We start from the raw sequence: 16141 nt of genomic DNA, 5'->3' as shown, positions 1-16141 counted from the left end.
ACTGTCCTGTTGGAGAGAACTTAAAAAAATTGTGCTTTTGGATATATTCACGTTCTTCTAAACGTGCCATAATGTCTTTATCTGCAGTGGAAACCCATTACTAAGGAAGCTGGTTCTCAAGATTTGGACATAAGCAGTGAGAAATACGAGGGAACCATTACCAAAATAGCCCCAAAGAAAAGCCAAAGTCAAGAAAAAGTGGTAGGTCTTCATCAGTGGCGGCTCCAGACAATTTTGATTGGGGGGGCAATGGGGGGTCCTGGTCATTTCAAGGGGGGTCTAATGAAAACCAACAAAAAATAGAGTGGACACGGCTAATAACTGCACATTACTGCATCGAAAATACATTTTGGTCCAAAAATAGCAAAAACTATGACTTTATTCAGCATTGTCTTCTCTTCAGTGTCTGTTGTGTGAGATTTCAAAACACTGAAGAGTAGTGATATCCAGTTCGCAAACCAATCATTCAAAGTAACCGGATCTTCTTGAACCAGTTCACCAAATCGAACTGAATTGTTTGAAATGGTTCGCGTCTCCAATAAGCATTAATCCACAAATGACTTAAGCGGTTAACTTTTTTTTAACGTGGCTTACACTCCCCCTGAACAGGGCCATGCAGAGACCTTTGGAGGGGCAGGTGCTCAAAGTATAAAAGGGGCACATGGAAAAAGGCTTTAAATGGCGCTGTTCCAAATATCAATACAGCAATATATTGTGATGCATTCCTTGCTGATTCGCGTATAGATATGGATGATTATGTATTGATACAGCAGCAAATGCTTTGATGCAGTTTTGAAAAAGAAACAATACAGTCGTGGCCAAAAGTTTTGAGAATTACATAAATATTGGAAATTGGAAAAGTTGCTGCTTAAGTTTTTATAATAGCAATTTGCATATACTCCAGAATGTTATGAAGAGTGATCAGATGAATTGCATAGTCCTTCTTTGCCATGAAAATTAACTTAATCCCAAAAAAACCTTTCCACTGGATTTCATTGCTGTCATTAAAGGACCTGCTGAGATCATTTCAGTAATCGTCTTGTTAACTCAGGTGAGAATGTTGACGAGCACAAGGCTGGAGATCATTATGTCAGGCTGATTGGGTTAGAATGGCAGACTTGACATGTTAAAAGGAGGGTGATGCTTGCAATCATTGTTCTTCCATTGTTAACCATGCTGACCTGCAAAGAAACGCGTGCAGCCATCATTGCGTTGCATAAAAATGGCTTCACAGGCAAGGATATTGTGGCTACTAAGATTGCACCTAAATCAACAATTTATAGGATCATCAAGAACTTCAAGGAAAGAGGTTCAATTCTTGTAAAGAAGGCTTCAGGGCGTCCAAGAAAGTCCAGCAAGCGCCAGGATCGTCTCCTAAAGAGGATTCAGCTGCGGGATCGGAGTGCCACCAGTGCAGAGCTTGCTCAGGAATGGCAGCAGGCAGGTGTGAGCGCATCTGCACGCACAGTGAGGCGAAGACTTTTGGAAGATGGCCTGGTGTCAAGAAGGGCAGCAAAGAAGCCACTTCTCTCCAAAAAAAAACATCAGGGACAGATTGATCTTCTGCAGAAAGTATAGTGAATGGACTGCTGAGGACTGGGGCAGAGTCATATTCTCCGATGAAGCCCCTTTCTGATTGTTTGGGGCATCTGGAAAAAGGCTTGTCCGGAGAAGAAAAGGTGAGCGCTACCATCAGTCCTGTGTCATGCCAACAGTAAAGCATCCTGACACCATTCATGTGTGGGGTTGCTTCTCATCCAAGGGAGTGGGCTCACTCACAATTCTGCCCAAAAACACAGCCATGAATAAAGTATGGTACCAAAATACCCTCCAACAGCAACTTCTTCCAACAATCCAACAACAGTTTGGTGAAGAACAATGCAGCACCGTGCCATAAGGCAAAAGTGATAACTAAGTGGCTCGGGGACCAGAATGTTGAAATTTTGGGTCCATGGCCTGGAAACTCCCCAGATCTGAATCCCATTGAGAACTTGTGGTCAATCCTCAAGAGGCGGGTGGACAAACAAAAACCCACTAATTCTGACAAACTCCAAGAAGTGATTATGAAAGAATGCGTTGCTATTAGTCAGGATTTGGCCCAGAAGTTGATTGAGAGCATGCCCAGTCGAATTGCAGAGGTCCTGAAAAAGAAGGGCCAACACTGCAAATAAGGACTCTTTGGATAAATGTCATGTATTTGTCGATAAAAGCCTTTGAAACGTATGAAGTGCTTGTAATTATATTTCAGTACATCACAGAAACAACTGAAACAAAGATCTAAAAGCAGTTTAGAAGCAAACTTTTTGAAAACTAATATTTATGTAATTCTCAATTTTTGGCCACGACTGGAGAGAAGACAATTTTAAGTTTAAAATAATAATCGCTCTGGGATTAGAAACTGAAATGTCTTAAATTGTCCCAACCTGATGGCTTTTTCTTCTCTGTTCGACAGAATAATTAAGAACAGCGGTTATAGTAAAAACTATAGAAAACACTTGTGCCTCTACATTTTCCTCTTTCTCACCAGCCTCTGTCTCCTGGCTTGTAGTTCCCTCCTCTCTTTCTGTCACTTGTGCCTCTACATTTCCCTCTTTTTCTTCCTCTGTCTCCATCTCCTCATTTGATCTATTACTTTCCATTCTCTGTCCATCTAGGAACAAGGCACAATTTACTATTTCAGCATTAATCTATTATTTTAACCATCACTACTACTCTTGCACCTAATCAATAAGTCCAACTTAAATATTGATACAAAACATTAAAAAACTGATACACTGGAATATAGTGATTAATATTATTATTACTGTTGTAGTTGTCTAAAATTGAACACCTTTGCAATGTAAACAAATGACAGGCTACATTTGTTATTCATATCCTTCACACTGCACTTTGATGTCAGGTATATTATGCATTTTTTTATTGACATTGATATTTTTACATTTATTTCCAGAGAGATTTTATTGAGTTTACAGGCTAAAGTGGTCTTGCTGTTGTAAACACTTTTGCTAGTGTAGAAAAAAATATTTGCGTCACATTTAAAATATAATTATATTTTAATTCATTTCTGAATTGTTTTTATTTTTATAATGATAATTCAGAGAATGGGAAAATCTGAATAAGCCTTACCAGTGTTGTGATAATTATTTTTAAGGCACTTTACGTGTTAAAAAATAAATTAGTACTGTAATATAATAAAAATTTAGTCAAATAACATAAAAAAGACCAGACCCCTCGATGTCTGTTAAACTTTTCTCCCTCAAACAGCACGCTAGTGTTACTTCTACACACAGCAAAATAAACAACATATCTGCATATTCTCACATCACATCGTTCTTGTAAAATAATAATAAGCAAATAAACATCAAAATCACTTAGCTGAGAATGAATCACCACTTACCAGCTGCCGCGGTGTTGAAAATATCCTCTAGCAATTAAAAAATGCGCGTGCGGCGTGAGGAATTGTCCCGGTCGAATGAGGTCGTCGTCGTCAGGTGAAAGGTCATCATGTTGGTCATTTTTTTTACGGCTAATTTATTATTAATACATTGTACTAATATTATGATTGGGCGTGGGCAGGCATTCACAAAAGGGAATGTTATTACAAAAAAAATTTGAGGAAATTTTGCTTTGACAAAAGGGCACTTAAGGGGCAAAGGAGCAGGTGCTCAAGTGAACCGGTTCTTTCGGACAATTCGATCAAATAAACCAGTTGCAAAAAAAAAAACGGTTCACCGGTTCTTTTGCGTTCGATGTAATGTCATTGGTGATGACTGCCCTTCATTCAAGCCTTTGGTTTACCTGGGCTCAAAACATTGGCACAGAATCAGTTCAGAATCAGTCACCAAAAGAATCAGTTCGGTTCAGACGCTCTGTGTGTCAGTCTGCTTCACGCTGAATCACACATGCACAGTAACATCAGCTCCTCGGTTCTCGAATCGGACGCGTCCGACAGAAACGGTTCTAGGTTCAGTGTACGAATAAATGTCAAAATAATAATTATTTATTATTGTTCTGCGTAGTTTGAAGAGAAACATTTTTTTATCATTATCCCGGATATATATTGTTTTAATCAGGAAGAGGGTGGGGGGTCACAGGGTTTTTTTGCAGGGTCTTGAGACCCCCCAAGACCCCCCCTGACGCCGCCGGTGGTCTTCACCCTCCTGCAACTTGAACACAAATAGTTTCTCATTAGTATGCTGAATTGAAAGCATGCATGGAAGGTTTTGTAAATATTTATAGAATCAGTGTGGGAGGTTTCAATGTCATTTTTATTCCTTGATAATGACACTATTTTTCAAAGCAAAGTCATGTTTCAATTATTTATGTTTTTTTTTGTTGTTGAGCAGATGGACAACCAAGAGCCCACTTTGGGTCTCCTGGTCACCACAGTGGAGGGCACAGAGAAGCGCTTATCTTTTAAGTCCGATGACGTGATCACAAAAGCCACCATGATGGTTGGTGACAAGGTCCAGTTCAACATTTCCACCAACAGTGTAACTAAGGAGGAGTGTGCCGTCAACGTAGAGATCCTGCCAGAAACTTTCCAGACAGATTCTGAAGAGCAGCGCAAGATAGTAAGTGTTTTTCAGTTGTGGTCATCTATAGTGATTTGGCATGTAGGTAGTTGTTTAGAAATAGCAGTAGTGGTAGTGGATCAGCAGCTGCACCATATCTTGGTCTTAAATTGGCATCAGTGTGGTTCTGTAGGACACGAATGTAATGACCTCACAGACCATTGTGCAGTAAATCTTCAGCACTGATGTTCTCCCTCAGACAGATTACATAGGAAATAGTAAGAGATTAGTTAAATGGAAAGTAGTGGGATTAATCGCAAATAACTAAGCTTGTAGGGGATGCACCAAAATGAAGAATAATATGATTGCACTGCATCTACCTGGATGATGTGACAGCAGCCATATGCTGAATTCTTTATATCTCGGAAGTCAGATGTTGGGGTTTATCTCGGCGTCGGATGCTGGGATTGGGAATGATGTTTCAGTTCCAGTAGAGAAACCAGGAAAAACAAAGACGGATGCATCCATTTTTAACAATACAAGTTGATTAAAAAAAAATAAAAAGTGGTATTTCTCATAGATAGCGTCACAGAATCATGTTCCCAAATAGAGGTTGGATAGTACTGAGTGCACAACTGAGTTTGAGACACAGACAAACTTAAGTGCCAATGAACAATATATTAGTACTGATTCTCTTCTGTTGATGCACTGAGCAGCCATATTTGATTGTTGTGATTACTCCAAGATTCCGAGACAGAACTCTGACTTGGGAGGGCGTTCCAGCTAAATGTTCCTTCTGGGAACTTGGAATTTCCAGCTTCTGAGTACAAACGGAATGCAGCAATAGAGTGATGTAGCTAATGGTGACGATTATGGAAATAATTACTAATTGAGGTCCATAGGCAGATTTGGCCAGGGTTACACCCCTCTGAACGCAGTCATCTATGCTTGCTTTAATATTTCATGCATGAGTTCTCTCTGCTAAAACCCTTTATCTGTGAAGCTTGTTTTATTGAATTGTGCTGGTTTTAACTCTGTGAGAATTTTTTTTAGTTAACTCTTTTGAAGAAATTTTTAACAGTTCTGAAATTTTAATATTCACCAAAATTCTTCATGCACAGAACATCATGGTGTCTTTGAATTGTAAAATGCTTGCTACGGATGTGAAAACTAATGTTTTGGAGGGAGTGTGTAAATGTGATTGACACAAGGTGAGGTTGTATTTATTTTTTAACATGCAAAAATTTCAGATGAGAGTTTCGGACTCAGTGTGCAAGGACCTTTAAGCCACATACGGTTTAATAATGTATAATTGAGCCATACATTTTCTTGGCGTGAAAGTAGCCACAGAAGCTGGCATGGCATTAAACAAACAAACATCTCATGCATGAGACTTTTGTGGTCAGGTTTCTTTCCCAATAATTTCTTTCTCGCCATTTACACTATTTCAAGTATAATCTAGATAATTTGTGCATTTTTATTCAGTTTCTTATATTAAAATGCAATCACTTTTCATAGTTTTGGCAAAGAATTTGGCCTGTTTTCTTTTTCCAAAAATGACAGGTTTATTGCATTTTTTCTGTGGTTGAAGTTTTGGTATGTCCCTGCTTTTTTGCATTTGCAGAAGAATCAGAACCAGTGAGGTGCTGTGTTTTATTACAGCTAATCTTTCCTGGAGATCTACTTACCTGCAGAGTTCAGATCCAACCCTGATCAAAAACACCTGTCTGTAATTATCAGGTTCTTCTTATGATCTCAATTAGCTGGTTCAGATGTTTCATCAGGTTTGGAGCAGAAATTTCCAGAGAGGTTGGCCTCCAGGAACTGGATTGGGCAGAAATATGTTCCTTAAGTCAATTAATAACTTTACAATTAACTTTTGCATATGGCGTACTTCCATCTATTAGGGGCTTGTAGTCAAGATGGATGATAATTTTGGGTTCATCAAGACACAACAGGAGCCACAGCTATTTTTTGACATAGGTGAGGTTATGGAGGACACCAAACTCACTTTGTCTGAGAAGGTGGAGTTTACATTAGTACCGGTAAGTTTTCAGCCGCAAACATCATTATCATTTCAGTGTTACTACAGTAACAAATTTTGTTCCTGAACCTTTTGTAACTGCTAGATTTCTCCTGGCCTGTATTTTGTTATAATAGTTTCTGGCTTTTGCTGGAAAAGTAGAGTGTACATTTTGGATGCTGGTGTGTCAGGCCAGCTCTGTTGACGTAATTGTTATACTATTTGAAGAGTCAAGCAGCTGAAGGGGGAAAACAGGCTGTTAGAATAAGAAGGCTAAATGAAAGCGTCTTCACATCTGCACCAAAGTTAGAGGCATTTGGAGCAAAAGAGAAGGTGCAGTACATTACTTTTATTTCATTGTAAAACTTGTATGCTAGGGCTTGCACAGATACTTGTTTTTGCTAGTTGTCCAAATATTTGTTGGTGGGTCAATACCTACTGAATCACAATACACTGTGGAATCATTAGTCAAACATGTCCCACTTGCTTAGTTTATTTAGGGGCGACTGTAATGTGATTTTATTAAAGCTTAGATTATTATTATTTTTTACCTTTTTCTTAATTATGAATATATTTATCCGTGACGGGTAATGAATGATATGCAGCAACACTGGGACGCAATTGGGCTTATTCAGTGTATGGAATAAGTTGAATTAAAATAATGTGATCTACTAATAGTTGGCAAAGATCAATGCCTGCATTGTAGAATGACTAGTAATAACTAGAACTAATCAACTAGTCAGTGCAACCCCTAGTTTATTCAGGGAAAAAAAAAAACAATTTAGTCATTTTGCATGGGTTGGTTGATCCCTAAATATGAATTCTGCCACATTTGCTTGGCTGCCTGCAGAAGAAAATGACTATCAAATTGCTGAAGGATCCGAAAGACCAAATCAAGGAGGGGGTCCAAACAGAGGACAAAGTCAGTGAATCAGTGGATGTAGAGTAAGTAAATCATGGGTAATTAGGTCAGTCTGTTAGTAAAATGTGCTGATGTTCTTCAAAACTCTTTTGGAGCATCATTACGTTGACCGTAATTCTGAGAGTAAAACACGAAGTCTTCTTTTTGTCATAGGTTGAAGTAAGATGTTTTGTCACAATGCGAAAATGTGCTCCAATACTATTTACATGGAGTACAGCTGTTACTTTTATTTACCTTTGAGAGTTCTTAAAAAAAAAAGGAAGTAAAACTTAAAGGTGCGGTATGCATTTTTAGGCATGAATAATTAGTGGTTGAAATAGGTATTGCAGTCTAAATTTAAAACTCGATGCTCACGTGGGTTGCCAAGTGCAACATGGAACAAGCTCAGCCAACAGTGTTAGGCAATGAGCCTTACACTGCAAGTTGAAAGTTGACTTAATTGCTTTTTCATATTCCTCTGGTCATAAAGATTTTTAGTTAGATTTTGGGGCTATTTAGGTCAGGTAGAATCTGTGATCTCTGACCCAGTTTGTTGGCTGACTTCCATGGTGTTCCCCACCAAATGGCAACCCTAGGTTTCGAAATACTATTGGGTGAATTGGCAGGGAGTGGAATCACAGACCAAAACAAAAACAGATATTCAGACACTGAAAGCACATTTCAAAGTATAATGACTGGCTGTAGTGTTATTTGAAGAAACAAGTATGTGAACTTAGCGTCTTTCCTAAATATTTGCAAACACATTATGGCAGTTGTGTGCTTTAGTACAGTTAAAAAATTACATACAGCACCTTTAAGTAATTTGGTTTCATGAATACAAAATACAGTATTGCTGACAGTAACAAAGAGTTAAATTATTTAAAAAAATGTCTAAAATCTGATGTTGTCAGGCTCCTGCAATGTGATAAAGTAACAATGTAAATATCATCTTATAATGATAATAGTTATAATTTAATATATAGATACCGTGTTACCTCAAAAATACATCTTGAGTCATTGCCATTAAGAATGTTGTTACAAACATTTAAAATGCTTGTCATTGTAAAAATTCACACTTGTTATAGTTATGTATTTTTGTTGTAATTAAAACTTCTTGTACAAGTTATCCATAAACAATGTATATTACTTTAGATCAGATCTTTTTTTTTTAACTGAGAAAAAATTATGTTGTCTTAAATGTTAAACATGTTACAACATGTAATATACTTTTATGAAGCTTTTTATGTTGACAATATCTTGATATTTAGCAAGCCAAACAAGGGAAAAAACAAGACTTCACAATATATGTCAGCTGCTAAAGATCTGAAGAAGGAAAGTGACATTAAACAAGAAAGAGTACGGAGCAGAAGCAGGGAAAATAGTCGACGTCGGAGCAGGAGCAGAAGCAGGGAAAATAGTCGACGTCGGAGCAGGAGCAGAAGCAGAGAAAGTGGTCGACGCAGATATAGTCGCAGCAGAAGCCGGAGCAGAGACAGAAGTAAAAGCTACTACAGAAGGCACAGAAGCTCCAGCCGTGAGAGGAGGGACAGCCGATACAGATACAAACGCAGCCGCAGTCGGAGCAAAGAGCGCGGAGAGAGATCCCGACGGAGTCGCAGCAGAAGCAGAGAAAGGAGCAGTCAGAGTGCTAGGAAGAGAAGCCGTAGCCCTGCCGACAAATATGATCGCTATTCGAAACAAAGTAGCATTAAAGATCCAAGTGACAAAAAGAAAGCTAAAAGCCCTGACAATGTAGAGGAAGAATTATTGAGAAAAAAGAGAGAGCTAATGGAACTCAACGAGCTGATTGCACGTAAGAAAGCTATTGTTGCTATGGAGCACAATGCAAAGAAAATTGAACCTGAGGATGGAAAAAGTGGAGTTACAACATTTGATTATGAGCATATGCATCACGAAAACATTTGGATGCCTGACCTAAAACCAGTGAAGTCCATCTTGAAGAAACAGTCTGAACCTCACACTGATTCTCAATCTCAGGTTTGTTTCAACATGGGCTCCTACGTTTTGTTTCATATTTTATTATATTTTATTTTCTCTTGCCTATCTCATTGTGTCTTATCTTCTCTAAGGCGTCCGCAAGCAAGGAAACTGCAGCTCCTTTTGTAGAGAACGAAAGTCAAGAGATGCAAATAGGATACCACCAACAGACTTGTGCTTTTGGCTCACATACACCTGGCTACTCAACATTTGAAAGCATTGCTGAGAGGGCTTTGACCACTGCAGGGTCTGAAAAGACCTCTCTAACTCAGATTCAGGATTCAGAATTGGTGAGAAAAAAGAAGCAGTTAGAAGATCTCAGTGAGTCAATAGCCCGAAAAAGAGCGATAATTGCCTTGGAACAGAAGGTCAAAGTTGTACAGGAAATGCCTGAAATGGAAGAACACGAGTTTGACTCACACAGAGAGGACCGATTTGTAATGTCTAAAGGGAACTTATGGAGCTCTGAAATAAAACCTGATATTCAACCGAAAAAGTCCATTTTGAAGAAACGCTCCGAGATCGTAGCATCTCAGGTTTGTTCATTGTAAAATATATTATATGGATTAAGCTCTCCTTGGTGGAAAAAAAACATCTTAAGGTGGTAAAGCTGGTTTTTCAAACATATGTTAGCTGAGTTGTTGCTAATAGTTGGTTCGATTATGATCCCTACCAGCTATCTATAATCCTTAGGACTGATCAAAAAATGCATAATTTGGACCATCTCAAAACCATATCCAACCAGCTACCACCTGAAGCTGGTTTTAGCTGAAAGTCCCAGCAAGACTATAAAAATACTATTACATAAAAAAAACAAAACAAAAAAAAACACTTTTTCCACCATCTGACTGAACAGTTCTGTGCATGGTGAATATGGTATCAGCAGCATTTCCAACACTGTTCAATATGGTACATTGACCACACTTGTGTGGTTAGTGTATCGAACTCTTTACAGGAGAACAGTGTTGATGTAAATGCTTTGGAAACTTTGGTCAAGTTACACCATGATGGAAACTGAATCCATGTCATAGTGCCTGGACTGATACAGACCTAATTCATGAACCGTAACCTTTCAGATCAATGGTGGAAAAGTGCTATTGGAAGCCAGTGTGTGCAAAATGTTTTAAGAAAAACTTCCTGTTGCTACAGTAGTTTGTAAAAAAAATTATTTGTATTTTTGCTTTGCAGAGTGACAAAATCTCAATTGATGAATATGGTCAGCCAAGTCAGGATGAGTCTTCTTTTACAAAACCGACTTCTCAGAAGACAGCAAATTTGCAATCTAACAGGTCTTCAAATCCACAACCCATTCATCCAGATATGTTGGGATTATTCAGCCGGATCATGAATGCTTCTTCAGCAGCCTCACAAAGGTCTGAAACACCCCCTTTTAACAAGCCAGTTATCCCACAGTCACTTACTCAGGCATCCAGTTCAAGGTCTTTGCATGACCAGAAATCTTCTAGTCTGTCTAAAGGTAGCAACGCTCATGACCATCCTCCTAGCAGTAACCCTTCGACAAGTCAGACTTCACCATCAGGTCAGAGGCGCAATCTTACAACTCAAATGGAGCGCTTCCTTAGTGCTCTCAACAAAGCTGACACCAGTGTTGTTAACTCATTGTTTCAAGAGGCTAGAAAGGATCTGGCTTTAATAAACACCCAGAAACCCACTCAGCCTCAGTTAGATAGAAACATACCCTTCATGGATGATGTATATGATCCTTTTAAAGAAGAGGACGACCATGACCAGCCTTCCCTAATAGGTAAACAATCTGGCCAAGAACGAATGAAGACTGAGACCCGTTTGAATGACCCCAGCAAAGATGACCTCTTGCCTCATGAAAGAGCTGTTCAGGATGGTAGTGGCTTTTCTCGGCTTGTTGGAATGAAGTACGGTGTGGACCCTACTGCAAAAGCTGAGAAGAAGAGTCCATATGGGCATCTGATGGTGTCAGAAAGCTGGAGTGCCCATAAAGAAGATCCAAATCAGTTCTCTGAGCAGTGGAATCAGTATGAACAGGACACTGATTTGTTTGCAACAGAACACAAAAATTATACAGATGAATGCAGTGTATATAGGGAGCGTAGTCAGTCTGTTGAGTACCAGGAAGTCAATCCAAATGTTCAGCATTCTTATGTAGTGGACAAAGAGATGGCTGATAGTAAGTTTGACAAAAGCTTAGCTCGTCAGGAGTCTGAAGAAAGCAGTGAAGATAAAAACAGTAAGTCAGAGAACTTTGAAAAAATTCAGAATCTTCTTCAAACAATAGGACTTCATCTAGATACAGCAGAGGTTAGCAAATTAGCGGACAGGACGCAAGAGCGGTTGTATGGTAAGACAAAAAAACCTCATAGTGCACCTACTCACTCCTTTGAACAAAAAAGGGAGCGATCATTGAGTCAAACTGGGCAAAGGTGCAGTAGTAGTAGAGCAGATTCCTCAGACTCTGAAGGCTTCCGATCTGTTTCTCCAGCTCAGTCCTCAAATCGTAAGGTTTACATGAGTTATAAGGACTCTGTAAAATACAAAGACCAGCACAAAGTGGAAGATGTAGACCTAACTAGCATTAAGAGAACTGTAGTGAATTTGAAACCAGCAACTGATAAACAAGATCCTAACGAACCCGAGCCGACCGCAGTTTCTGAAGCTTCGTACCAACCAATGACCATTGTAACCACAGTTCAGCCTGACACTTCCCAGAATGCCCAAAATTCCACCGTTTCCACCTTTGCAACTCCACAATATTCACAATATCAAAGTAGTAATCAACATGTTTGGGGTTCTGTGGCCCCTGGTCTGTACCCTTATGGCACTGTACCTCCATCCCCTTATGCTATGGGTCACCAACCAATGGCGCCCCATATGATGTCTGCTTATAGTTCATACACAGCACAAATGGCCACTCCATATTATGCACCTCCTCCATTCCCCATGCCTCATCCCTATGGTCCTCCACCTATCTCCAACCCTCTCCACTTCTCCTCAATGGCCTCTGCTTACTCTACCCAAGCGCCTAGTCAAATCCCCACTGAATCTGTTAAAACAAAGCCTGTTAGGTGCCTCAAAACAATAGAAACAGTCCAAACAGTTCCAACACTTAAAACAGAGCCTGTCAGCGCACTTGTTACCATAGAACCTAAAGAGGACAGTGAAGCAAAACAAACTTCAGAGGAAGCCAAGAATGTACAGGTTGCTACCATTACAGAAGATGACATCAAGGCTAAGCAGAAGAAACGGGTATGACATCTTTCTTCAAACTTCTCACATGTGGAATTTTTTGTTCCGTGATTCTTAATATCGATGTTATACTTAATTTCACACTCATGTCATACTTTGTAATTCTGTGATTTGTCAAATATCAAAAACTGTCCAGTGACAATGTTGCTGTGAGCTTATTATCTTCATCTTATGAGTGCATCTGTAATGTTCAAAACCTGTGATAAATCTACTGATTGTTTTAGCACAAATCTTGTCAGAGTTTTGTTCTTATATAATTGTGCTCTGGGCAGCTTGAACAGTTTAACCAGAGAATGAAGCTGAAGAAAGAGCAGCAAATGGAAGCCCAGCGTTCACGTGGACAAAATCGGAATTCAGCTCCAGGTATTATTATTTCCAGAGTCTTTAGGTTCAGGTATTTATTGGCTTCAGGTGCAATTGCCTGTTTAGTTAGCTTATTCTTTTACCTTGCAAACAGGATTATTGCCAAAATTTTACAATCTTTGTTTCCAAAAAAGTGATTCAGTTAGCTCTCAGATAATAATAGGTACGATATTGGATCATGATTTTAGCTTTTTAAAGAAACCTGGTCCTTTGTCATGAGATGAGGAAACAGCATTTTAGGATTAATGGTTTATTTTTGAATAGCAGACCTTGAAATTAGAATCTAGATTAATTTTTGAAGACGGTGGTAATAGTTTTTAAAAAGTGATTTTATGTTCTATTGTATTGAATTTATTAGAGTGCAAGCTGGAAACTTACGCATGTCTGCACTGGATGTGTCAAACCTGGGTTCCATTAAAAGTAGAGCTGTTGCAATATGTTCAGTGGTGCTGTCTACACAACGAAAGTGTCCGTTACAGCATCTACAGCATTACAGTATTCTCTATTGATAGTTGTTCAGACATACATTGGAGATCAAAATTAGAGAACAAGATATAAATACTTGGTTTTTGATTTTCTGAAATACTGTTATTCTTCATAGCACAAAATTTGCAGCAATATGGAACAATTAATGCCATTGTAAACCTGCAATATTTGAGAAATAACAGATTTGGAATAACCAGCTTCTCTTGCAGTGGCTGAAATGGTCATCCCTTTGGCCTTCATCTGGACCACCTCAAGAATCCTGCCAATTAAAATGGCTTTGTCAAACAATTACTGAAATTAGCACCATGTGCCAGATTAACACCAATAACAGCTATTTTTCAAATACTTCATTTAAGTTTTTATATTGTGCCTGAGGATACACTTGCTTGCTTACACTTTATAATGCTTAAAACTGCCCTTCTCCTCCTGTTAGAATAACTAACAGGATATCCAAACAGGACTAAGCAGTGACCTTGAAATTTAGGAAATGATAGGTTGTTCTCTAATTTTGACCTCCACAGTAAATCCTGCTTTATTTTAACTGTTAAGTTGCAGTCACATTTTACGGTTTTGTAAATTATCGCCTTGCAAAAAAGGTCAACCCGGTGGAAAAATCAACAGAAAGCTGCTTAGTTTTTACTTTTTTTGTGTGTGTGAACTGTGCTTCATACATCTACACTATTGATAAAAGACAAATTACTTTTTTGCCTGTGAAATTTCATGGAACTTTTACGATGGTGAACGCACTGTTAATTAATAGTTGTGGTTTGCTTCTATGCAGGTAGACGCAATTATAGCAAAAGTACTATAGTGTAAAATTGAGTGCTTTTCTAAAAGAACTCATGCTAAATCAGTTTTTAAACAACTGATTTCTGTAAAAAATGTATTGGGATTTAGCCCAGATTTAGGGTATAGTTGGGGGCGTCGGCTTCAACACTTCTAGTTTAGACAGTCTCAAATCAACTCAATGCCAGTCGCTTTCGGTGTAGACATGCGTTCTCCCAAAATAACAGATGCAGATCAGATGGTAGATAAGATCAGTTCTAGTTTTAGTCAATTTCATTCTTCATTAGCTAAGGCTTGTCAGGATTAGGATCAGGACTTTTGTGATAAACATCACTTTGTAGGTCCTGAAATCATGTTAGATTAAGGACCATCAAACACTTTTTCTTTTGGCCAAGCCTGTCGAGGTTAATGCACACCCTATATTGTAACATATTTACAGGTAAAAGTATCCCCAATGAGATAAAGAATGTGTGGATATGTGGCCACTCTCTTGTGTTTTGGGCTGAGAAGAGGGCTACTTCCCCTGAGTATGGCGTGCAGTTGGGCATGCACCCAGACTCAGTGCGCATCTGGTGGAAGGGCGTGCAGGGCATGATGTGGCAACAGCTTGTGCCTTTGCTGCTCCAGCTCAAAGACAACTGGCCCAAACCTGATGTGCTTATAATCCACTTGGGTGGAAATGACATAAGCACGACTGATCCAGAGGCCTTTATTGAGACTGTAAAGAAAGACATGACCTCGCTGAAGAGCATATTCCCTGAATCCCTGCTTGTGTGGTCCAGCATCCTTTCACGGCAGATCTGGAGGGCTACAGAAGACAACAAAGAAATGGACATTATCCGTATGGCTATTAATGAGAGCATATGTGAAATTATGAAAGAACTTGGTGGCTCTGCATTGAGCGACAGCAACATAAGGCCAAGTTTGGGACTCTACAGACCAGATGGGGTTCATCTATCGGGGAAGGGTATTGATACCTTCAATCTAAACCTGCAGGCTTTTCTGGAGAAATGGGAGAGTGAGACTAATAAGACTGAGACATCTGACGCATCAGTTTGAAATCCCAGATATTGTCAATTGTTTTGTTTAGCAACTTGTACAGTGCCATCTCTTTCTTGTGTATCATTTGTTGCTGTTTTGTTGCTTCAAAATCGATTGTAATACAACCCATGTAGAATGAATGCAGATTTGTTTTCTATACACATGTATAACAAAGTTTTTTGCAAGAATGTTAGATTTTAGTTTTTACTTGTCCTGTTTTATACATTCAGTTTAATAACAAATAAAAACAAGAAAATTTAAAATATTCCAATTTAATATGGAATAAATGTTTCTTTATTATTTGAGATCTCATGTATGATACAAAGAATGTTCTCTACACCCTACTTGCATGTTTTAAGTGTGTTTACAACACAAAGCATCAGTTTACTGGAATGAGAAGATAATGCATAGTACTTTAATACCATTTTCACATGGAATGGTATTTACGTGGTAATCCAAAGAATAACGCGGTATTACCGTAATATAAATCCGATGGTAAAACCACTTCCACTTGTAATGAGTGTGTACCACAGTGTGTTATTGAATCATTTTTTTTGGTTATTAAATCTGATCCACACATCAGCACAAAAAACAGAAAAATGTCTTGAGATCCAATCTGGGTATGTTAGTAAATCTCTCAGTAGTGCCAATGATTTCAGATTTTCTAGAGCAGTGAAAAAGACAACGGCATTTCTTCTGTTTTGTGACTATTTGCTTGTAAATTCAATCATTCTTGTTGAGCGGCAATGCTATATACGTTCCACCTTAAAGAGTGTAAATACCTATGAA

General features: G+C 38.7%; 1 protein-coding gene across 1 annotated transcript; it reads left to right on the top strand.

Annotated features, from left to right (window-relative positions):
* Nucleotides 1–58: 58 nt before the first annotated feature.
* LOC132157407 (serine/arginine repetitive matrix protein 2-like) lies at nucleotides 59–15628 on the top strand. Its single transcript, XM_059566755.1, has 10 exons — nucleotides 59–201; nucleotides 4347–4574; nucleotides 6422–6559; nucleotides 6766–6870; nucleotides 7388–7482; nucleotides 8707–9436; nucleotides 9529–9972; nucleotides 10625–12676; nucleotides 12949–13039; nucleotides 14751–15628. Exons 2-10 carry the CDS (start codon nucleotides 4347–4349, stop codon nucleotides 15368–15370), a joined length of 4503 nt encoding a protein of 1500 aa, XP_059422738.1. The 5' UTR covers nucleotides 59–201; the 3' UTR covers nucleotides 15371–15628.
* The last annotated feature ends 513 nt before the right edge of the window (nucleotides 15629–16141 follow it).

Source organism: Carassius carassius, chromosome 14 (genome assembly GCF_963082965.1).
Source record: "Carassius carassius chromosome 14, fCarCar2.1, whole genome shotgun sequence".
In the NCBI taxonomy this organism is placed as follows: Eukaryota; Metazoa; Chordata; class Actinopteri; order Cypriniformes; family Cyprinidae; genus Carassius; species Carassius carassius.
The sequence above is the reverse complement of the archived record's forward strand: the minus strand, read 5'-3'. Positions and strand labels throughout refer to the sequence as shown.